The sequence below is a fragment of the Brachycentrus maculatus genome, unplaced genomic scaffold (assembly GCF_059751285.1).
Source record: "Brachycentrus maculatus isolate JH-2025_06_01 unplaced genomic scaffold, ASM5975128v1 h1tg000340l, whole genome shotgun sequence".
Lineage (NCBI taxonomy): Eukaryota > Metazoa > Arthropoda > Insecta > Trichoptera > Brachycentridae > Brachycentrus > Brachycentrus maculatus.
The window spans coordinates 137,861-162,339 of NW_028281089.1; the positions used below are offsets into that span (position 1 = coordinate 137,861).

At 32.9% G+C, this 24,479-nt stretch overlaps 2 protein-coding genes across 4 annotated transcripts; one reads left to right on the top strand and one right to left on the bottom strand.

Annotated features, from left to right (window-relative positions):
* Nucleotides 1-2,473: 2,473 nt before the first annotated feature.
* Nucleotides 2,474-14,936, bottom strand: Icmt (isoprenylcysteine carboxylmethyltransferase ste14). Its single transcript, XM_088269162.1, has 5 exons — nucleotides 14,571-14,936; nucleotides 13,721-13,979; nucleotides 13,057-13,166; nucleotides 11,811-11,918; nucleotides 2,474-6,078 (listed from the first exon to the last, which is right to left on the bottom strand). The coding sequence occupies exons 1-5, from the start codon at nucleotides 14,760-14,762 to the stop codon at nucleotides 5,905-5,907; spliced, it is 843 nt and encodes a 280-aa protein (XP_088125288.1). The 5' UTR covers nucleotides 14,763-14,936; the 3' UTR covers nucleotides 2,474-5,904.
* A 222-nt stretch (nucleotides 14,937-15,158) lies between these two features.
* Cp110 (Centriolar coiled coil protein 110kDa) lies at nucleotides 15,159-23,881 on the top strand. 3 transcript variants are annotated; one of them, XM_088269159.1, is made up of 7 exons: nucleotides 15,159-15,277; nucleotides 15,625-15,742; nucleotides 17,251-19,800; nucleotides 20,940-21,128; nucleotides 21,743-21,912; nucleotides 22,085-22,179; nucleotides 23,329-23,881. In XM_088269159.1, the coding sequence occupies exons 2-7, from the start codon at nucleotides 15,650-15,652 to the stop codon at nucleotides 23,421-23,423; spliced, it is 3,192 nt and encodes a 1,063-aa protein (XP_088125285.1). In that variant the 5' UTR covers nucleotides 15,159-15,277; nucleotides 15,625-15,649; the 3' UTR covers nucleotides 23,424-23,881. The 3 variants fall into 3 exon arrangements, with proteins under 3 accessions (XP_088125285.1, XP_088125283.1, XP_088125286.1); XM_088269157.1 differs by lacking the exon at nucleotides 15,159-15,277 and adding an exon at nucleotides 15,411-15,550; XM_088269160.1 differs by lacking the exon at nucleotides 15,159-15,277 and adding an exon at nucleotides 15,411-15,550 and having other exon boundaries at nucleotides 23,334-23,464.
* Nucleotides 23,882-24,479: the final 598 nt, after the last annotated feature.

The following is a 24,479-nucleotide window of genomic DNA, read 5'->3' on the forward strand; positions in this document are numbered from 1 at the left end:
TGTGGAATCGGCAAGTGGTTATGTGATCAATGCTTAGTACGTATTAACAATGCGAGTCAAAGAAAGAAAGATATATCCACATAGGATTTCAGAGCGGGTGACAGTTTTCATGTACTAAATATTAAAGGAAAGGGACTCCGAATACGCATCCGAATCGTCTTTGCTCCATGGGTGATAATTTGTTGTATAAATATTTCCATCGTATTAAAATTATTATGGGGTGATAATTTTGGGACAATCGTCAAACATATGTATTAAAAGGGTTGTTTTTCTTCTATGGAGTATTCAACAACAAAAATAAGATATACATATTTTTCTATGATAAAAATTTTAGTATTACCATGATATAAATTATTGTATATTTTAAAGAGATAGTCTGGGTTAATGATATGTCTTTGGCTGATTTAAGCAATAACTTATATATCGCACAACATCCTCCATTCTACCAATAAAAGTATATTCATATTACTGTAATTTTTGTTCGTTGCTGATACTTTAAAGTATATGATGGAAGTGACATTGTAAGCTGAAAATATTTGGCTATAATTTTAATTTTCCTTTTGGCCCATAAAAGTTATTTATTTTTGTTAACGGCGAGAATTAAATAATCAGATAGAAACTGATCACACATGTTGTATATTTTCAAAAAAAAAGTTGTCCCATTCTTCTTTGATAAAATAATTTTAATTGAAAACAGTATTGTGAAAATAATGGTGATATTTTGAAAGTTATACTTTTTTCTAAAATAAAATAAAGGTATTTGTAATTAATAAGTGGATTTTAGTATTGGTAAATCAAGTATTTATTAAAATAAAATATTCAAGAAAACATTGTTTTATTTCAAACTGCACATTATTATTTTGTATGTATGACAAACAACATTAATAGTGGTTAAAAATACTAACAAAATTTTACTTCACTTTATCTGCTATGTATTTCTTTAGGTGTCTCAAAAAATACTGACAATGAAAATTAATATCAAGTCACCAGTTATACATAAAATTTATTTATTACTCACAAATCGAAGCACTTTAACATGGATTTGTTTATGAAAAAACCACATTGTCAGTGTGTGTTATCCCCCTTCTCTCTGAATAGACTCCTGTGATGACCAGATCATTATGCCATCACGCTCTGCATCATATATTCATATTGCAACAACACACCAAACCGTGAACTACAGTGTATAACTGAATTTGATTTTTTGTTGGGGGTAATTAAAGGTAATAATAATACAAGCAATTCATCACAAAGATGGGGCATACCTGACAGGAAATGAAAATCCACATTATTCAGCTATCGAATGATTAGTAAAACATCCTATAAGTATAAGTCACGGTGTTATATAAACCTTTAAAAAATAAAACAATCTGCACTCATTCAGTTAAATTTCTATTGTATTGGCACAGAAAAATTTGTTAAGATTGGAAAAAAACAGGTCAAATGGTCATTTTAGTTTTGTCAGCAAATGTAATTTCACAGTATGAATATTTGTAAGAAATGTGATGTTTTAAGTAATAACATATATAAATATTGAGAATAATATATATGTATATTAAAGGGCAAAAAGGTATCACAAGTCTCAATGTTTTATCGAGGTTTTATTTCTACTTGGAGAAAATGGTAGCTAGCTTACTATCGTCTAGCGGAAGGAAGGTTTACACTATTAGTTCTATCGAGATGTCAACTGCTTTAAAGCGTTAATGTCAATTTTAGATCATTCGCTATTTTTGACACAAATATCTTAACACTAGAACCAAAATTACATATCTATAACTGGTAAACAATTGACATTTAACATTCACATTACTTATTTAAAAAAATATATTAAAAATAAAACCTTGTTAATATGATGCTACAGCCATTTGAAAAGTAACAGTGGAACAACTCTCAAGTTCGCCAGGTAATCTTTTTTTTATTATTTTTTTTATTTATTCGGGAATTGTACAGCTTTACATAAAAAAAATAGTACAAGTATATAGTGAAAAATAGTTGCATCAATAATAAAAAAACCAATTACACAATTCCACATTTATGTTATAATAACGATCAAAAACATCAAGATTACTAATTACTATACATCCTGTGTTACATATCATACATATCATTTTGTGTTTCTCTGTTCTCTATTTCTATTGTAGCTTCACTTTTTCAGACATGTACTTAATACACTATTATACATAGAATATTTGAGAATATCAGTTTTGCTTTTTGATTCGGCACAACCTTATCCAATTGTAAATCAATACAAGTGATGATGAAGCTTTTAAATAGCAGTTTTTGGGACGACCCCAAAGTCAGTTATATTTATCACCATTTTTTACTTATTCAATATACTTTGACAGTTTAACCGTTTGATTGCCGATCGTCGATTTTCGTCGATTCGTGTTTTAACGAAGATTGCCGATCGTCGATTTCCGTCGATTGCGTCAGTCGTGCTCTGATTCGCGCGTACGTAGGGTGTGGTGCTGCGGCGTTGGTAAATATTATTCTAATATTATCTTAATAGTTGTAAGATCGTAGTAAACCGTTTAAATTTCAGATTCATTTATTATTTTTTTTATTTTAGTTAATTTAAAAAACATAATGTCGAGCGCGTCCTCTGAAATGTCTGATAGCGGGAGCGACGATTTCCACTCCTCTAATTCAAGTTCGAGTAAGAGTAGCTCTGGTGAGAGTGATGTCATATCCGTGTTTCCCAACCGCAGGATGCGAATTTCCAGTAATTCTTCTGATCGTGACCAAGAAATGGAGAGTAACACCAGAAATTACTCATTTACAAATGTACCTCCCGGAACCAATTTTTCTACCGAAAATTCTCATTTTTTCGAAACGCCTGGACTTCGGGATCCTCCTCCGCGTGATTCCAAACCTATATCATATTTTGATTTATTTTTTAATGTCATTCTGTTAACAACGATAAAAAATGAAACCAACAAATATGCCCAACAATTTCTTGAAAACTCTTCTGACACTTTACGAAACAAATCACGTGCAAAGGCTTGGAAACCGGTGTCTGTATTGGAATTGAAGGCTTTCATAGCGGTCATACTTGAAATGGGTATTACACGACGACCGTCAATTGTTTCCTACTGGAGTACAGATTCGAGGGGCATACCATGGTTCAAACAAATGTTCTCAAGAAACCGATTTCAGATAATTTTGAAATTTTTTCATCTAATTGATAATTCCACCTTGGCTCCATCCAATCATCCAGACTACGACCCCTGTGCAAAATTCAATATGATAGTTGTCCATGCCAATGAAGTTTTCCGACGCCATTATATCCCTAATCGCCAGCTCTCTATTGATGAGTCATTGGTAGGGACTCATTGCCACTCAAAAATCAAACAATATCTCCCCAACAAAAAACACCACAGATGGGGAATAAAGTTTTGGATGTTATGCGACTCCATAACCCATTATTGCTTGGCATTTTTTTGTTACCGAGGAGCAAAATTAGAGCAAGACAAGGATGATACAAAAAAATTTGGCCTTGGCCATGTTGTAGTAATGAATCTGTTAAAAATTGGTAACTACCTGGACAAAGGTTATCATATTTTTGTTGACAATTTTTTTACAAGCATTCAACTGGCTAAGACTTTATTGGAAAGAATTACGTATATTACAGGAACCATCCGTCGAAACAGGAAATATATACCACGTGAGGCACAAGTGTCTCAAGTTGGAAAACCTAATTATTATAAAAGTGACGACATTCTTCTCTGTTCATATCGAGATAAAAAAACCAAAAAACACCCGGTCATCCTAATTTCTACAAATAGTAATACGAGTGGCGTCACAGTGAAAAAATATAGGGGTTCATACGAAACGCAAACAGAAAAACCACAGATGATTCATGAGTACAATAAATACATGGGCGGAATAGATGAGTCTGATAAAATGTTGTATGTATATTTAGATGAAAGAAGAACATTGAAATATTGGAAAAAGGTAACATTTAACATTTTTGGAAGAATGGTTTTAAACGCATATATAATATATTCAATCAATAATGAAGGCAAAAAAATTTCAAGACACGAGTTCACATCAAAAATAATTGAATCGATTGAAAGGGAATGGTTACCTACAAAAAAAAAAGCTGAAATTTCTTCAACAATTTCATTCCATAAATCCAAACTGCAGAAGCTTCCAGGAAAGAATTTACGTCGCTGTGTGGTCTGTAGTAATAAAGATGGTGCTGGGCTGCGTAGATCAACGACTATTTGTGCTTATTGTAAGAAGGGTGTCCACACGGCGTGTGCAGGAAAGCACAGTTGTTGATTTTCTTTGGTTTTTCATTTTTGTCTTTCTTTTTTTCTAAATAAAATACTGTATTCATTTATACAAGCGTTTTATTTAAAATATTTCGACATTCTTTAATAAAACACCGAAAAAATCATCAAAATTCATGAAAATTCAAAGAATTTATGGGGTTTTAAAAAAATATATAGTTTCATAAAAAATGATGTTTTTTTGGTGGCATTTTACAAGAAACTGTATGCATTTTTTGGCACTCAAACGGTTAATGTAGAAAAAAAAATCATCCATCCAGCTGAAGTTACCGAGTCTGTGAAATTGCAAATATGTATAAAAAAATTATGGAAGTGAAAAATTAGTTTCAACAATTAGTATACATTATTTTCATTAACTTTTTTGGATTCAAAATCAACATTCAAAAGTCACTTAACCTTTTGCCTTATTTGCCCGTACCATATATGGGGAAATAAATGAGTCTTTGTGGATTTTCCCGTACCTGGCACGGGCAAATTCGAAGAAATAGCTCAAACTGATTTTATAATTTTATTTTATGAGTACTATGCGTACTGTAGCGGACTCTGTTGCGCAATTTCGGCATTATTTAGTATGTTTTGAACGTTTATTTAATAAAATAAAAACCGCCCGTTTTCCAATTAAAATCTTCATTAAAACTCATCATTCAAAGAGTTGATTATGATTAGACATATTTTTTGTTGAAGAACTGAATTATTATTTAATATTTAATAACGTGTCTAAAAAAAAATCTTTTCAATACAATTAATACCATTGTCACCCATTATCCTTTATTTTACAATTTTAGCTTTGCTTTATGTTAACATAATAATCACATTAAAAATGTTAGTAATTTTATTCTAGATACTAGCTTTAATTATTTGAATTAAAAAGTACTTAATATAGGTACATTAATATAATATGGCATACGAAAGTTTATTTTATTAAAAGTCAACTAAAATTGATTTCATTGGTGTTAATTCATAAGTTTTAATTGGTGTTAATAATTAACTTAAAAATGAGAATATTAAAATAATAGATGAGTAAACGCAGTATACTTTTCGCAAAAAGATTTTGTTATAAAAGTAGCAAACAAGCTTCACCAGCACTGTTGTAAAAAAATATTCCTCTATATGTACTAAGTGGATTTAATTCAATTTAATGTAGACAATAGACAAATTGAATATTTATAATGTAATTTGATATGTCGCCATATGAATGCAATAATTAATAACCAAAAATATAATTTGAGTTTTTCTTAAAACTACATTTCAAGCATAGAAATAAAAATTTAAAAAAAATCAAACAATGATATAAATATGTATATAACACTATGTAAATTAAATTCATAGGCAATTTTTTCGAATAGATTTTTTTAATATATATATCGCTCATGAGAGTTCCTGGCTTTTAAAAAAAAACACATGTTTTTAATATATGGCACTTTACACGCTGTGATATCAATCAAAATTATGTTTTTTTGTTGATGCTTATTTTATATTTATTGCATTCACACAACTGTAAGTTGGTATATATTACGGAGCATTGCTCTTTTTTGTATCTGCACTATGAATAATCACAGAGTAGAGTTAGTTTAAGAACATTCTTATTTAATATATAAGTGGGAACATATTAGACATATCCCTTAATGAAAGGTAAGCCGGTTGAAACAGACTTCTGGTATCTTTGATATGTTTCACCGAAGAAATTGACCAAAGTTTCTTCTTCCACAAAAACTCTTTCCTGGAAGAACATCCAGGACGCCATGGTGTACATTACAACACAAACTGGATTCAGCAAAATTATCTGAAACCACAGAAATGCAATGCTGTATAGCCAAATCATTCTAGAGAAAAAAAATAAAGTATTGTGTATATTATATGAAATATAGCGTAATTTTTTTTAAAATTTATCTTCTATAACAATTTCACTGTCTCACCCAGCACACCACTACACGGTACACAGTTTTTCGTCTCATTAAGTATGAGACCATGGGTGGCCAACATTTTCAGCAGCCGGGCCAGATTTATTAAATAAGATTTCGTACCGGGCCGTAAAACAAAATTTATTTTATTATTATTCAAACCAAAGATAAGTACATATATGTATGTATATATATATATATATATATATATAACGTGGTAATATTTTCCTTTTGAAAATTAAGTGTAAATAATATGTAAAGTGGGTGTATAATAATAAAATAAACAATGTGTTGCTTTGTAATTAAAGAAACGACAATAAAAGTTTATCCTTAATTAATCTTTACAATAATTTTTATATCTATCTGATTCTGACAGTTAATAATATATTTTTTGTATCGGATCTCTTTTGTTTAATTCTGTGCGACGCATGCGACATCTGTGCTAGAACTGTTTTATGTAGGTACTTTTTGTAAGTACTTAATAAAATGTATAGGTAGGTACCTAGTTATTTTATTACATCTCCCCCCTTGGGGAAGAAAATTCATAGTAAAATTTTCATTCGTCCTCCGGATCATCTCCTTGAAGTGAAGGGACTGGTATAAGTTTAGTGATATGATAAAGGTTTGATTTTATTTTTTTGTGACCTGTATCAATTCTGTATATTGAGTTAGAAATTTTTTCAATAATTTTATAAGGTCCAATTTTTAGTTCATCCAATTTTTTTCTGTTTAGCTTGTTTCCATTTTCCACATACACCATGTCTCCTACGTTGAATTCGCAGCCTATCCTATTTTTGTCAAATAATGTTTTATTGTAATTATGTGATTTTATTGTATTTTCAAGCGCTATTTGCCTGTCTCTAATCCAGTCATTATTAGATTTTCCTTGTTTTAATTCGTTGGGTAAAATATTTACATCTGTACCATATAAAAGATAACTTGGGGAAAAGTCAGTGACTGAGTGATTAGTATTATTATATTTATTAACACATTCTTGAGCTATTGTGGTCCATGCTCTTCTTTTCCCTTTTTCATTTATTTTGCATCTGATTTTGTTCACCAATGTTTGATTCAGCCTTTCATTTAGGCCATTTGAGAATGGTGCATTTACTGCAGTGAAGATTATTGGGATCCGCTTGTCATTTAAGAATTCCTTGAATTCTTTCGAGTTTATTCCTGGGTATTGGTCGGTGAGAAGCACACCAATATCCTCGGTTTCTGTTATTTTCATGACTAGTTTTATAAAATCATTTGCATTCTGAGTTTTCGAGGTTAAAATAAATGCGTATCTTGTAAAGTGATCCACTAAGAGATGTAGATATTTTTTTGTTGATCTTGAACCTCCTAAACCTCCAATTGTGTCTAAAGATATTATTTCAAAAGGCTTTGTGGCCGGGCCTAGATGAGACATAAATCCAAATTTCTTTTGTCCTCTTGATTTATTTTTAATACAAATTTCACAATTTCTACAAATTGTTTTTATGTTTTTCGTCAAATTTTTGGCTGTGTAATGTGGACTAATAGTCTTTTGCATTTGTCCAATTCCAATATGGCATAGGTTTTCATGTATGTTTTTAATGATTTCGATGCTAAACGGTTCTGAAAGAATTATTTTTTCTTTTTTCTTGACCTTTTTAAAATAGACATTGTTTTTTTCAATCCATTTGTTTTTTTTCTGTTGAATTCTTTCATTTTTATTCTGATCTCTTAAAATATCTTCTAATTTAACCAAATTTACAACTTTTAATTGTTCATCTGCATTTTCACTCGATTCTAATACTGGATTCCTGCTTAGACAATCTGCTTCTAAATTCTTCTTTCCTGGATTATATTTTATTTCAAATTCATATTGCGATAAATAATATGTTAAATCACCTAACTCTTCATCGGTCCTAGATTTCAGATTCATATTTTCCAAAGGTTTGTGATCTGAATAAACCGTAAATGATTTACCTATTAACCAGTATTGCCAGTATCTTACTGCTTCCTTAATTGCTAAACATTCTAAATATATTGCTTTTTTTTTCTTCTGGGCTTCATTTAGTTTTTTTGAAAAGTATGCCACTGGTTTTTCTCTACCATCGGGCTGCTTTTGTTTCAAAATGGCCCCAACACCTTCTAAAGAAGCATCGGTATAAATGTTGATTGGTAAATCCTGATCAAAAATTTCTAGAACGGGCTGTGAGCAAAGCATGCTTTTTGTTATTTCAAATGCTTTTTGGCATTTATCACACCAAATAAATTTTTGATTTTTCCTTAGTAAGTTATGCAATGGATCTAGTATTATTGCACTCTTTGGTATGTATTCATGGTAAAAGTTTATTTTCCCCAGAAATTGTCTTACATTTTTTATCGTTTTTGGAACAGGAAAATTCTTTATTGAAATCAAATTATCCTTTACTGGTTTTATTGAATTATTTTGAATTATATGACCTAGATATTTTACCAAGTCTGACGCAAATGCGCATTTTGTAAATTTTAACCTGAAACCTTCCGTTTCGATCGCTTCCAGCAACTGTGTTAGATGTTTAATGTGCTCAGCAAAAGTTTTAGAAAATATAAGAATATCATCTATGTAATTAACGGTGAAATCAGTAAGTTTATACTTTCTTAATATGTTACCTAGTATCCTTTGAAAAATTGCTGGTGAGGTCTTCAATCCAAATGGTAGGCAAGTCCATTGGAAATGTCCTTCTTGTGTAACAAATCCCGTCTTTTTTCTGTCTTCGATTCGTAAAGGAATAGACCAAAACGCTGAGTTTATATCTAGTGTTGAAAAAAATTTGCAATTCCTGGTCTTTATCATTAGGTCTTCAATTAAAGGAAATGGTTGGGCTTGAGGCACTACTATTTTATTCAAGTCTCTGAAATCTAAACACAGTCTGGATTTTTTGTTTTCCTCTTTTTTAAATGCCAATGTAACAGGTGCAGCAAATGGACTGTAGGATTCTTCTATTAGCTTATTATCCAGTAATTTTGCAATTTGTTTTTCTATCTCCTTTTTATCTTCTACAGTACATCTGTAAGGCCTCTTACTGCAATATCTGTCTACTAGTAAGTCTATCCTCGCTTCGTATCCACTAACAGTGCCGATATTATATTTGTCTTTTGCAAAAACGGATTTATATTTGCAAATCAGTTCATTTATTTTAGATTTTTGAAATTGATTTAAATGATTTATTTTTATTTCAAAATCTTCTTCTTTTACATGTTCATTATAATTTATTTTGCATTCCTCGCTGTTGTTATTTTCTGTATTTTTAAATTCACTATTTTTAATTTTATATTTTGTAGAAATTTTTTCTACTTTCTTTTTATTTTCATTTTTCAAGCATTGTCTCTGTGTTATTTTTAAGTCTTCATTTTGGATTAGTTTAAATTTTTTTATCATATCTAATCCTATCAAAAAATCATATTTGAAATTTTCTTCATCAATAATATATACATCAACGTTTTTTTCCAATTCAAATATTTTTATTTTCAAAGTCGTCAAACCGTTTGTCTTTTTAACACCATTAATTGTTACTAAATCTGCTTCATTCATATTGTTTCCTTTTCCTTTTAGTTTTAATAACTTAGAATTTATTAGAGAAACATTTGAACCTGAATCGTAAATTCCAAATATTTCAATTTGATCATTTAGTAATAGTTTGACATTTATTAATGGTGTTACTATTCGTTTTTTTGATCGGTTTCATTTAACTTAGCTTCTATAACTGAATTATTTACATGTCTGATAGTATTTTTATTATTAAACTTATCATCCTCCTTTGTTCTAAACCAGCACGTTACTTCAGGGTGATATCGAGTTCCCTTATTTAATTTTTCACAAATCTTACATGGACTTTTATCTTTAATTTTACCACTAGTTCTTAGATTTCCATATCTTCTTTGATCCGAAAACCTTTTTTTATTTCCAATGTTTTCGTGTTTTTTTACTTCATTGAATAAATCGACTGTATCTTCTAATTTTTCTCTATCAATCTTATTAATTATAAATTCTGGTAAACCAGCCACAATAAGATCTACTAAGGTACCCATGTCGATCGTTCTTCTCATCTCCAACAAAAGTTTTTCCTTCCTTATGGCATAGTCTAACAAGGAACCGTCGTTATATTTAAAAGATAATGCAAACATTACATGGTTCCATCCCTTGTTTGTAAATGTTTTACAAAAGTTGTTTTTCCATACTATCCATTCTGAGTTCATGGAAAATTTTATCATCATCGAACTGTACCAATCTTCACAACTTTTATCCATAAACAATCTTAATATTTCAATTTTTTTCTCATCCGTTGTCACCTCAAAACGTGTACATTCTTTTTCAAAAATATCCATCCACTGGTTTGCATTAGGATTTTTGCTTGTAAATTTTTCAATGATGAACTTCTCTGAAATATCTTTTAAATTTTGATGTTTGCTTACCTGAGCATTTTGTATTAATTTTTCTAGTAAGTTTTCTAATGTTTGAGGAGCAGTATCCATTTTATTTTTATTTTGTTTCTTCATTTTTGATTAACAAAATTGTCGTTTTATAACGTGGTAATATTTTCCTTTTGAAAATTAAGTGTAAATAATATGTAAAGTGGGTGTATAATAATAAAATAAACAATGTGTTGCTTTGTAATTAAAGAAACGACAATAAAAGTTTATCCTTAATTAATCTTTACAATAATTTTTATATCTATCTGATTCTGACAGTTAATAATATATTTTTTGTATCGGATCTCTTTTGTTTAATTCTGTGCGACGCATGCGACATCTGTGGTAGAACTGTTTTATGTAGGTACTTTTTGTAAGTACTTAATAAAATGTATAGGTAGGTACCTAGTTATTTTATTACATATATATATATATATATATATATATATATATATATATATATACATATATATATATATATATATACATATATACATATATACATATATACATATATACATATATACATATATACATATATACATATATACATATACACATATACACATATACACATACATATATATATATATATATATATATATATATATATATATATATATATATATATAAATACATATATATATATATATATATATATATATATATATATATATATATATATATATATATATATATATATATATATATATATATATATATATATATATATATATATATATAAATACATATTTATATATATATATATATATATATATATATATATATATATATATATATATATATATATATATATATATATATATATATATATATATATATATATATATATATATATATATATATATATATATATATATATATATATATATATATATATATATATATATATATATATATATATATATATATATGGGATATTGTACGAACTACGCAAGATGGAATGTTCTTTTGGTGGTTTTGTGTACACTTAAGGAAAATGTGCGATTTGCTCCACGGGCCGCAAGGGACACCCGGCGGGCCACATGCGGCCCGCGGGTCGCGGGTTGGCCACCCTTGTATTAGACCGTAAATGTTTAAGCTAGAGGACTTGTTCATTAATTTCCTTAATTAGTGTAGGAACACTCGGTACTACTTTCTTAATTATAACATTCTCATTAAAAATACTAACCTGGGTGCCGATGGACCAATAAAACCATCCGACGTAGCTCGGATGGCGGCATATGGAATATAGTCCGTGGGTCACTAAAACGTGATCTTCTTGTCTGTGAAATTGAACCTACAAATATAACAGCAATTAATATAAATAATTTGAGACTTAAAATGTAATACAGATGTATTACGATTATTATTATTACTATTATTATTCTTTATTTTAAATTCTTTTGCATTTCACATTATAATATAATTACAAGTACAACAAAAATATATAATATAATATTAATACAAAAAAAGATCCCACAAAGGCATGGCCTGTGTATGGAGTATACATAATGTGACCATACGTCCCGTTTTGAACAGGACCGTCCCGTTTTTAGACAGCCTGTCCCGTATAAAACAAAATATTTTTATCATATTTTGATTATTTATTCCTTTTATTTTCTTTATCAACATTCCTTTTCTTTTTATTAATACATTAAAACTATGAAAAAATGTGTGTTTTTTTGAATGTACATACTATTATGTAAACATTGGTAGATGTCTCGTTTTGAGGACAAAAATAAATGGTCACGTTAGGTAAACATTATATTTTAGGTTATAGTAAAGGGTACTGGCAAAAATACAATAGATATTATCAGAAATAAAATTAGATTAAAAGTGCTAATATAAACTACTATTAATTACCAAGACATGATTTATGATTCTACCGAATCCCGTACAACAAAGAGTGGTACAAAAATATTTCAATAAAATAAATATTTCAAAAGTTGGATACTGATATAAACAAATTAACTAGTAATTTTAATATTTGTGAAATAGTCTTGAACATGTGTGACTGCTTATTTTGACATAGTTTGATAATGCCTTCTTGAGGCATAACAGCTGTTAAGAAATAAATAAATTCAGTATAACCATAAATCGTGTTTTGATTTATACTAATAATAATACATTATGAAATTCTTCAAAGTAAATGACAATTTAGTAATAAAAAAGTCATATTTCATAATTTGCTGGATAAATAAAACATGTATCATTCTTTCCTTTTTTACAAAGTTTATATGAGTATCTGAGTATCCCAGGACTTACGACCTGGCATTTGGCTGGCTTTTATAAAAAAGAGAAGAACAATACATGTTTCGTATCTAGTTGAGACACCTTTAAAATTGACATCTCATCCGTAGGGCGAATAATCCAGTGTCCGATATGATAAATAATATTAATATTGTAAATTTAATATAATTTATTTAAAATCTTACACAATGATTGAAATTTTTCTTGGCAGTAAGCATGGCACCTTTTCTCATAATTTCGCCGCCGATACACACAGCGAGACCAAACAGAGAAATCTTGAAGTACGTTTTAGATTCTGAAAAATAAATTCATTCTTTCAAATATAAATAAGAATTAAAATTTCACTAAACTCAAAAGCCCTCTTTTTTTTAATATAAAAAATGAAATATCATCTAATTCAGTGCTTACTAATTAGTGGTACGCGGCAATCTCTTGAAGATAATTTGAACAGTAATATATATTTTGATGTTAATAAAAACTTTCCTCCGAATGATAAATATTTTATTTATCATTCCGAGGAAAACCTGGCACAATCAGGTATGTTAAATACTTGAAAGCGGCCGGGTCAGGAGTCGTAATAATCGTCGGGTATGTATGAGGAGATGCATGAATGTAGAAGAGGCGAAGAATGTTACAAAGACAGAGTGGTGTGGCGTTCGATTCTCTCTGCCTACCCCTGCGGAGAAGCGGTGTGATGGTTAGTTAGTTATTTATCATTCCCGCAATAAGGGGTACGCGAGTTTGAGGTCTTTCTTGAAACGGTACGCAGGAAAAACTAATTGGAAAACACTGATGTAACTTATGAAGAAATAATCCTGAAGGTAACGATTAAATAGATCCTCCACCGACCCGGGAAGAAGTACATCTCGACTGCCCACTCCAGCCAGCTGGACACCGCAGCAATCCCGTACTGCAGACTGTGGTTCAGGATGAACGAGTCCAGCGACAGGGACTCCGGGTTGGACAGGGCGATCGCGAAGAACTCCCCGAAGTGGAAGGCAGCCATCACCGCTGCGTACATCCCGAACACCCTCCACCCGTCCAGTGAGCACGATAAGTAGATTCCACTTGCAAAGGCGCAACCCAGAAATGTAGCTCGAATTGCAACCTGATACAAAAATGGATTCAAATGATAAAAATCTGCAAAATTTTGCCGTAAAATTCAGTAAAAATTTATGGGACAGTAGTAAATTATGAGTATATTATAATAATTATGAGTAATCATTTTATTATGATCGATCCTATTATGAATTAATATTATTTTTATTTTTAAATACTTTTATCAAAGGCGTTTGAAACATTCGTTAATTACGCTTAAATGATGATTCTCCTTATTCACACCCATGGTGCTTAGAGCACTTTAAAAAAAAAAAAAATTAGATTTAATCACTATAAATAAGTTGAAGACAAGGCAATTTTACATTTAGGGTTTTAAGGTCCGGGTTTATTAAATTACTTTAAATAAATATCACTCATTCAGTATATGAATTACACCTCTTGTGTGGTAATCCAATGCAATGACCAGTTTTATTCATTTTTAAAAAATCTGGGCTACGATGCTGTCGACGGAGACATTTAAGAAACTGTCAAAATGTGTTCATAAGGAAATTTTTCATAAAGGAAATTTATGACGCCATAAATAAGCCCTTCTGTCCGGTCAACAGCATCGTTGACAAAATCAAATTTGTTATGTACTTACATGGTATAAAAATCCCTTCAGATATATCCTTAAAAATATATTTATCACTGAAAAGTAAAGAAGAGGGCCCCAAAATATGGTCCCCCAAACTTTAGGCATCAATCCTAAATACGCCTCTGTCAAATAAATTGACGAAAACAATAATGCCGAAGATGCAAAGTAGCCTAGACTCTGATAACCGATTGTAGTCATTTTGTACGTATTCTTCAAATATCACATCTTGCATGAAAAATAATCATAAAAACGTAACAGGAAGCATTTCATTGTGGTAAAAGGTTAATTTTATAAATACTTTGATCGTTTGTGCAAAAAATACTGCGAATTTTTTTGACACTGAACTAAGCTTTGTAACCTCACATTTTTGACAGTTGATTGGATGTGTTACAAGTACAAAAATACAAATTCCCCATGTTTCCTCTTTAACGTGGGTACAAATAACAATTTATTTTATTTGTAGTAAGTCATACAAATGGATTACTAAATATCTTTCATATAAAAAAATTAATAAAATAAGTTTGGTAAAATTTTTACTTGTTGAAAAGTATTCATTAAAAACTTGTAATTCAATGTGTTACCACACTTAAAAGTATTAAATTCCATGTTTCCATGGCGATGTTTTGACAGATTTTGTTGTGCGAGCGATTTCAATTTCAAAACACACGGTTTGACTGAAACAACGACGCTTTATTTCATATTTAACACAATGGGTACGAATATTTCGCAACAATATTTCGCCACTTCAAAACTTTGTAGAAATAATATATTTGTTTATCGGGACCCCAATGAGGTGGCGGTTACGCGCAATCCTGCGAGAGAACGTCATCTTCCGATTTAAAATATGTTTTTACTTTACACCCACAGCCATTGTACAATCAATTTAGTTATTAAACAATTTTCGCCTCTTACCATGTAGAAAATTAACATTGATTCAGTTAAGCTAAGCGTGTCGGTCTCGTCCCCTTAATGTCCGGCGGTTATAGGTATTGCTGAACTTATGGCGTTTACAGGGGATCCATTATCTAGATTAAGCGCTAATGTGATTGATGTGTTTCAGGTATGTAGTTGTCCGGAAGGGCAGGATGGACGACTCACAGGGCGCGGAGCCGCGTGCTTCCCGACGACAATATACCTCTTGCATGAAAATCAATGGTGTTCCACTTTTACCCCCATTGGTAAGTCGATCAAAAATAATCGTAATTTATATTTTATTTATCTCAAAGTGACTTGATAAACTCGGAACTGCTTTCCGTTTGTTCGTGTTTGAGAATATTTTTCTTGGAGAAGCATTTTCTTTGCGATTTTCAAAGCAAAACTGTTTCACAATACATTTTCACAAATGCAAGTAGAATAGAAATTCTCATCAATCTACCTTTGAGTGCGACATATGGAGAGTAAAAAAAAGTATAGCCTAGAAACCGCAAATCATCGTAGGAGGCGATACCCAGGGGCAAATTTGTGGCATCACAAATTTCTCGTGTTTTTTTCCCAATGGCTTCGATCTTTGTGCCTTCAAATGTCCCAAAACAAAATAATATTGAGATAATATGATGTTTGTATTGAGACAGATCGCTCACTCCTTTCAACAACGTCATATTTCAAAAATCATCAATTTTCAGTTGTGCATGTTTTCTAAATGCCCAGAAAATGTAAAATCCCAGCAAAAGCGGCATATTTTAGCTTAATATTTACCCGCTGTAGGGCAGAAAGTGTTATTTTTGCATTTTGAAGAAAAGGTATTGTTTAATTATTTTTTTAAATAAACCTACTAAATATTTTTCAAAAGGAGAAAAAACATTCATAAAAAGATCTGTTGCACAGTAAAAAGTTCAATAATTGGGTAAAGTTCAATATCTATTTTTAATACATTTCATTATATTCTTAAACTTTAAAAACGATCTCCTGAAAAATAAAGTTTTTTGATATATGACGTTGTTGAAAGGAGTGAGCGATATGTATATCTTAGTTGATTTGGGAATCCTTTTAATAACACTGTAAAATTGCATCTGTCCAGTTGGACACAGTTGTGCCAGACGCCTGTCTATATTTTCATTTATTCAAATAAACTAACTAACTTAGTTGGTCAGCTCAAAAAATAAATAAAATCATCTCATTTTTCAAAATGATCTGTTTTTTTGTAAAATAACTGTTTGGTTTATTTATAAGTACGATAACCTCTACATAAAGATAAGTCACAGAGAGCGTTGATTTAATAATAGTAACCTCGACCTTTAATATGGTTTTAATAAAAATAAAAATAGTTTTTATTACATGCTGAAGTAAAATAAAACATATTTTCTATACCAGTTTTTTTTATAACTATAAAATTATGTAGGTTCGTATAATTTGTCTTTTATATATCCATTTTTTTTAATGGTATTCTTAGGGACTATTTATTGCAAAAGGAAATAAATCGCAGTCTGAAGATGTCTTTTATGGATGAAAGTTCTGATTGGTAAAATAATTAAATATTTTATTTTTACCCAGGCGGGTTTTTTTAAAATACTTATTATTGACTAAAATTGTAATCAATTTTAATCATCATGTGTTGTCATGTACTTTAACTATGCATGATTAATATTTATTTATTAAATTACAATGTGGTATTAAATAAAAAAATAAAAATCCATGGATACATTTTTTTTAGTGTCAATTCTTTGCTATAAGAAATTGTCGGTTGCAGATGACGGAAGAATATCGCCACGAAATGAAGTACTACAAGCAGCTAGCGCTGGCCGTGGAGCGTCGCATATCTGACCTCACAGTCTGCCTGGACGACAGCACCGTCTGCTCCAACAACTTGCCCAGCGATACCGAGGAGTGCTTCGACGCAACTAACATGTCCTACGACAACATCCGGGACCGCTCCTCCTTCAGCGACAAGACCGTGTCGCGATCGGAGCAGCTCATAACCGAAACTGATCACTCCGAAATTGAAAAACCCGAGGAAGTGCTGGAGAGCAACGACTTCGAAAGCATGAACTCGCAAGTTACGATCATCGACGCGAGCACCGAACAAAAGAACGATCAGCAATTTGTGAAACTGGACGTTCGGAAGATCGCAGCCACAGAACCGGTAGACAAAAGTTTTATTTTTAATGCTGATGAAGAAGCTCTGAGAAACGTCAAATTGTGGGCAATCGATGTTAAAAACCGAGACAAGAGTTCGTGTTCCAAAACGCATTCCAGGGAATCTTTGACTAAAAAGCAAAACCCCAGTTCTAAGTCTCCGTACGCAGCGAGGACTGTCTCCAAGAACCCCGTCGTACCGGTGTTGGGTAATAGCGCTTCTAAAAATACGAGCAAGACCGCATCCCAAAATAACCCTCTGAAAAGGAAAAAAGTTACACCTGCGAAGAAAGAAAATATATCACCCATTTCTGTTTATAAAAAAATCACTCCAAGCAAACCTGGTAATCCGTACGAAACGCCAAAGTCACGCAAGTCAAATGTTACTCAATCCCGTAAACTATCACCGTCGAAGAATATAACCGGGTCGCTCAATAACATATCCTCCGGCCTCAATTCTCCGCCTAAACTGGTCAGACAGAACTCCTACACCCTCGAGTCTCCCAGTCCGCTGCTGCTCGCTCACCTGGAGGTGCAGTCCATCACTTCGGGTATAGATGTCGGTTCTATATCCATGTCCGACTCCACCAGCAATCTGTCTCGAGTTCCTCGGGACAAGTCCTTCAATCGGGACGCTGATCTTTCACTTTCCATCGGATCCGATTTGAATTCATTATCACTAGGGGATCTCTCCTTACAAATTGACGACACCCCGAAAAGTGTTTATTCTAAGATCAAAGAGAATCCCAACACCGACTGCGCTGCCAAGTTTTCCGAGAAAAAACTTTCAAACATATCGAACGATAATATTAGTAGTACTCCGATCGCATCTTCCAAAATGTCTTCCACAAATACCAGAAATATCTGTAGCCAACTGTTTAAAGAGACTGACTTTAAACATTTATCGAGCGATAGTGCTTCCGCAGACTTGCCTCCAGTAGAGATTAGCGTCGGACCGACAAAGAACGACGTCAGCCGAGGCGTAATTCAAAACGAATTTGAAAATAAAATAGTCAGTAATGGAATTGAAATTTTATCCGATTTAAAATCGGACTCTTCCAAGGACGGCCAAAAGGTTTATTTCGACTTTATAATGAGGAAGTTCCAGGAGGATCATGAGAAACAGATGATGGCTTTGGTGCAAAAACAAAACGAAGAACTAATCATTCTGAGGAAAGCTTTTGAAAATCAGCAAAAAGTTTTATTAGATCAGTTTCAAACGGCGTTTTCTAATAATTCTAATAGTACCGGCAATAAGAAAGTAAAGTCTACACAACCAAAACCTACCTCAAATATAAACATAGTCGGACAGAATAAAGGACAGCAAACATCTCACAGAGATAGCGCACAATACGCCGGAGATAATTCTGGTTGCGATAGCATGGAAAAGTATTTGACTATCAGCGCCGATGTTCTCAATTCGTCTCGGTGCCTGCTGATCAATAGAAAAACTGTTAACTTGTCTCCGACAGATATCCAGTGTGTCAATGTCATGCCGGAACAACCCAACAAGCCTTGTTTGCTGAACGAAAGAGAACCTCTCACCGACAGATACTCCACAACGCAGTCTAAATATCGCCGGAATAATTCCATGGAGAACGGTCGAACGGATCCTCATTCCACATCTAAAATGTCAATCTATATCCCGTCCCGCAACGACTCGTATTTCGATTCGGAAAAATCATTTCAAGACCATAATGAAACCATCGACGGTCTGTTGGAAACAGGTCGGACTAATAACACATTGGACGATTTGAACTTTACATTCTCCTCGGACGATGGCGCTCAGACCAACAGGCTCTATACGGATGGAAACAAAAACGAATATTACTCGACTTCGACCAGTTATCATAACGATTACGAAAAAGCCTCGAAGCTCAAGAGTGCGCGAAGCAAAATATCGGAGATACAAAAAAATCTGGCTTCTCAGACGTTGAACATGACCCGGAGCCTGCATTTGGAAGACAATTACTCGGAAAGAAGCGACAGGATGGCTGATCAGACTGTTTCGCTTTCTGCCATCGACGTGATGTCCAATCATCCGCGTAGTTATGCGGATAGAAACCATTTATCCCTGAATCTGACGGAGATAAGCGAGCCGAGTCGTAAACCCTTACCAGTCCTCAAAAGGAAATATAAAACTGCCCAGGAATTAGAGAAGGAGGTACAATACTATCATTAGTTTTTATTTATACTACACATTATATATTTTTCATTTACATTTGGATATTGCCAAATTAAATTAAATTTATTTTGAAAATTAATGGTCATATTAGTATCAATACTGTCTATAGGCAATCCCGAACGCTCTATCTAAGTAGATAAGTAAATGCTTTGTGAAAAAATATATGCCAAATTTTTATTTATTGGGTACATTAACCTCCTTAACATCTAATACGGATTGACCGGGTTTCAAAATGCTATAGTTGTAAGAAATAGAAGTTCGGGAGTCACAGTTAAATGTACTAACTCTTCACTTACCTACCTATAAAGAGTTGAAGTTCTATCCACTGATATTACAACTGGATTTATAGAATAAGAAGTGTTCCAACTGGATAATGTAGTGTTTACATTATCCACATGCCATGCACGTAAGTAATGCATTCAATAAGCTAAAAAGGTTCCGGTAATTTCATTGTCATATTGCTGGATTATTATGTACTTACCACTTATTACTGATACTACCATCGCTCCCGGTGGACTCTACAATGTCAACTGCCAGTGGCACAGCATCTGAACGAACATGAAAATCTAAGGCTTTGTTTAGATTCAAGACTTAAGTTTGTTCGTTGTTTGTTTTTATTCACCGGGTAGTCCCGACCGTGACACGCGGCAACAAAATATAAAATAAATAGTGAACATATCGCACGCTTAAAAGTAAGTTTACCAGATACAAAATTTGAGGAAATCGAATTATTTTGTAATTCCTTTTTTAAATAAATAGATCTTCTTCTTTTTATAGATCCTCAGGATCTGTCTGTGCCTCCGCCTGTCACTTTTGAAATGTTGACTGCCAGCTATCTGTCCATCTTTTTGGAGGTCTGCTTAGGGGTCTACGTCCTTCAGGGTTTTCTTGAGGTGCGATACGTGGAAGTCTGCCTTTTGACATTCTGTTTACATGCCCATTCCAGTATCGCCTTCGTTTTCGATTAACTGATAATATTAAATAAATAGATGATATTGTTAAATAATACTATGGATATATGGAAGCCGTTACAAGATGTAATTCAGTCAGTGTACTACGAAGCGTGTATAAGTAACACACTAAGAATGAAAGAAGTTAAATATATTTTTTATCTGCAGATGAAGGCGGCTAGTACGATAGTGGCATACTCCAGAGGCTACTTGACCAGACGGCTGATGAGGACCGACCGAGTGGAGTCCACGGTGCAGACTATCCGGGACACCCTGATGTGCGCCTTGCAGCTGCACAGGGACGAGGGTGGCATCCAGGGAGCGGACGTGGACTTGCATCGAAGGCTCATACAACAGGTGACAACGACTATTTCTTCTTCCGAAGTCTGGCCACTCACGGGGCTTACGACCTGGCCTTAACTGGTTTAATTGATCACTTTATATACGGTAAAGTTTACCATTTAGCCCATTATTGAACATTATCTGAAGTGCAAGATTTATCACCTTGTCTTTCATTACATATTTAATCAGTTATATCAAATAAATAAAAACAATAATTAGAAAAATGATAACTTGCAACATTTTGAAACAATAGAAATTCATAAAAATATAAATAATAATAAACCCATAATCAACAATGTGATAAAGACTAAAGCCCCCCCTTGTTGTCTTTGTTCCCACTGATATGATTTAAAAAAAAAAAAAAAACAGTTCCTACCCCCTTTTCAACCTTCAACATCCCAAGTACGCAACTCTAAAATTTAGACTAAGCTTCACATATGGTGTTTGAAAATGATGCGGAATGTATCGAAACACGTCTAACAATAAATTTTAATAAATAGATAAATATTTACAAAGTAAAACTCAAATTAAAAATGGATAGATTTTACATCAAAGTGACTACTAAATCAATTAAAGAAGAAGAAATAAAGTTTAAAAGAGTATTGTGTATTAATGATATTTTTTTTTAGATAACCTCAGCGTGTTACGCGTTGCATGACATCTTCATCAGCTGGGAGCCGGCGGAGCGGATGGCACTGATCCGCCACGACCGCGAGAGGCGAGCTCACCGCGCGGCCGCCATGTCTCCGCAGCACCGACAGCTCTCTGCCACCACGCAGAGGTTCATCAAGCGCAGACTGTGAGTCACGCACTAACCATCCCTGTGTAATACGCAAAGGGAGAGAATGACAGTGTGAAATGGACAAAGGGAGTTTGAGAATTTGTTGTTTTTGCTATAATAGCAAATTGAATCTCTGCAGCATCTTGCTTGTGTAAATTTATAAATATAATCATAAACTTTCCTTCCTCAGGGAGGGCATGTCCCGAAGCCATTCGGGAGTGTTCACTAGCAGATCTTCGAGAAGCACTCATCGCCCTTCTTATGCCATGACGCGCTCTCATTACGGTAAAATTATCTACTTACTACTTCGCCACGCTCTAAGCCCAAGGTTGGCAATCATCATGCCAATTTTTACTTTGTCTGCACCTGCTCTGAACAGCGCCTTAGTGCTACAGTGACACTACTTTGCCTTATATAATACGTATTATTTTAAATAAACCACACAAATAAAAAAAATATACAAGATCATTTCTAAAAAAGGTTGCGTGTGTTTGTTTTAAATAAGAGTATATGTGTTCTTTCGGTCTTAACACACTAAGAACGGAAAAGGTATTTCTACCCGTTCGGTCGATTGATGCTTCTTCTTCTTCTACTTTCCATGTTCGCTCCCTAGGTGGAGCATATGGCCAACACGAGACGTCTCCAAGTCACTCTGTCACGCGCCATCTCCTTGGCTTCTTCCCAGGTCAGTCCGGCGTCCCGAAGCTCCGCTGAGTATAGTCGGTGAATGGTCGTCAGCGGCCTTCCGGGGCGCCGGAATCCTCGGGGTTGGAAGAAGAGACACGAGGGGTTGATGCTCTCGGGTGGCATTCTAAGGACATGTCCCAAACATGTCCACCTTCTCCTATTCAGGACTTCCAGTATGAGGGGCTGTTGAGTTCTTCTCCTCACATCGTCATTCCTGACGAAGTCATACCACTTTATACCCAGTATTCGCCTCAGGCACCTATTTTCAAAACTTGCTAGTTTCTTGCTTTGAGCTTTGGTGAGGTGCCATGACTCGCATCCATACAGCAACACTGTTAGGACGCAGGCGTAAAGAGACGACACAATTGATACTTAAGAACGGGAAATGTATTTTTACCTTCTGCGCCGGCCTCATTTCAAAGTCAGAAAAGAAGGAATTATTTAATGTTTTTATATGAATATTGTGTACAAATCTCATTGTTAAGGTCTTAACCATATGTACACAATGATCAAATCCCGTCCCCAGTAGTCCGCAAACGTAAAAAACACATTGTCCGAAATGTTTTGTACCTGCCTGAAATACTAAATGATAAAATTTTAAATTATTTGCCAATTTACTTTACATACGGTATATATTTTTTTACTCTTATTCTAATTGATTTTCAAAAAAATATTTAATGATACTTCTTTTCTATGTAGTGTAGTTCAGTAAGTTAGTCGGATGCTTAAGTATCTATGACATTGCAGAACAGAATGACCACATCCGAGGGACGTCAGCCGACAAGGGGCGGAGGAGTTTAACCGTCGCTGGTGACCTATTTCCCAGGAAGCCCTGGCGCTGAACCCCATCATCTTGTCACACCGTGTTTATGCTTAGCCCCACCATATACACATGACGCATGGATATTTGACCTACTAAGTCAAGACAAGACCTGGGAAATTTGGATTCTGCAGAAATTTAGATTTTAGTTGATTTTTTATTTTATTGCCTGTATTTTTGAGGTAAGTAAAAATATATGTAAATTTGTAACAGAGCAGGGAGTCAAACTGCAGACCTTAGATTAGAAGTATACAAGATTTAGATCTATTGCGCATCGAGATGTATTTTTATTGTAAGTTGATTCCAAAACAAGTATGTTCTTGGCGAAAGGATGAAACCAAACTGAGGAATGTGCAGCAAAACGATATATAGTAAATGTTCAAATGAAAGACTGCAAGGCTGAAATAAGCATATTGTTTAAAAAAAAAGGTGTGTTTAGATGGTTGAAAGCTGTGGAACGGATGAATGAAGAAAGAAAAATCAAACAAATCTACGACCCAAATTTAGTTGGAAGTGGAAGCTGAGGAAGTCTTATCTTGATCAAGTACATTAAATACTTGAATGTGAACGGGTTAGGAGTTAGAATATTCGGCTGGAATGTATGAGGAGAAGCATGCGTGAAGTTGTTAGCTTTGATTAGTTTTTTTTCATCATTATTTGTGCCCAAAAATCATATTTTATCTAGTAGCTTAATCTCATACATATGCCGTAAATGCAACATTTTGTTTTAAAAGAATGTCAAGGACTGATCTAAGTCTTATTCGTAGAAGTCAAAATCAGTAATGAAAATAAAATTTACTTATTAGTATGTAATACTTTTTTGTTATTTTATTCTACCAAAGTCTTAAAAGTTTTTAGACACTGAAAAAAAAGAACTGTTGTAATGTGTGTATCTAAAGACTTCTCTAATGACCCTTAGAGGTGCTTCAATCTGCTTGAAATAGAGGCTTTCAGATTTAGTGCTTTGTTCAATGTGGTGTTATATGTATATTAAATATATTGAAAATACGTATATCATATTGTAATGAAACAAAAATATCAAATAAATATGAATGGGGTGAATGAATCTTTAATTTTA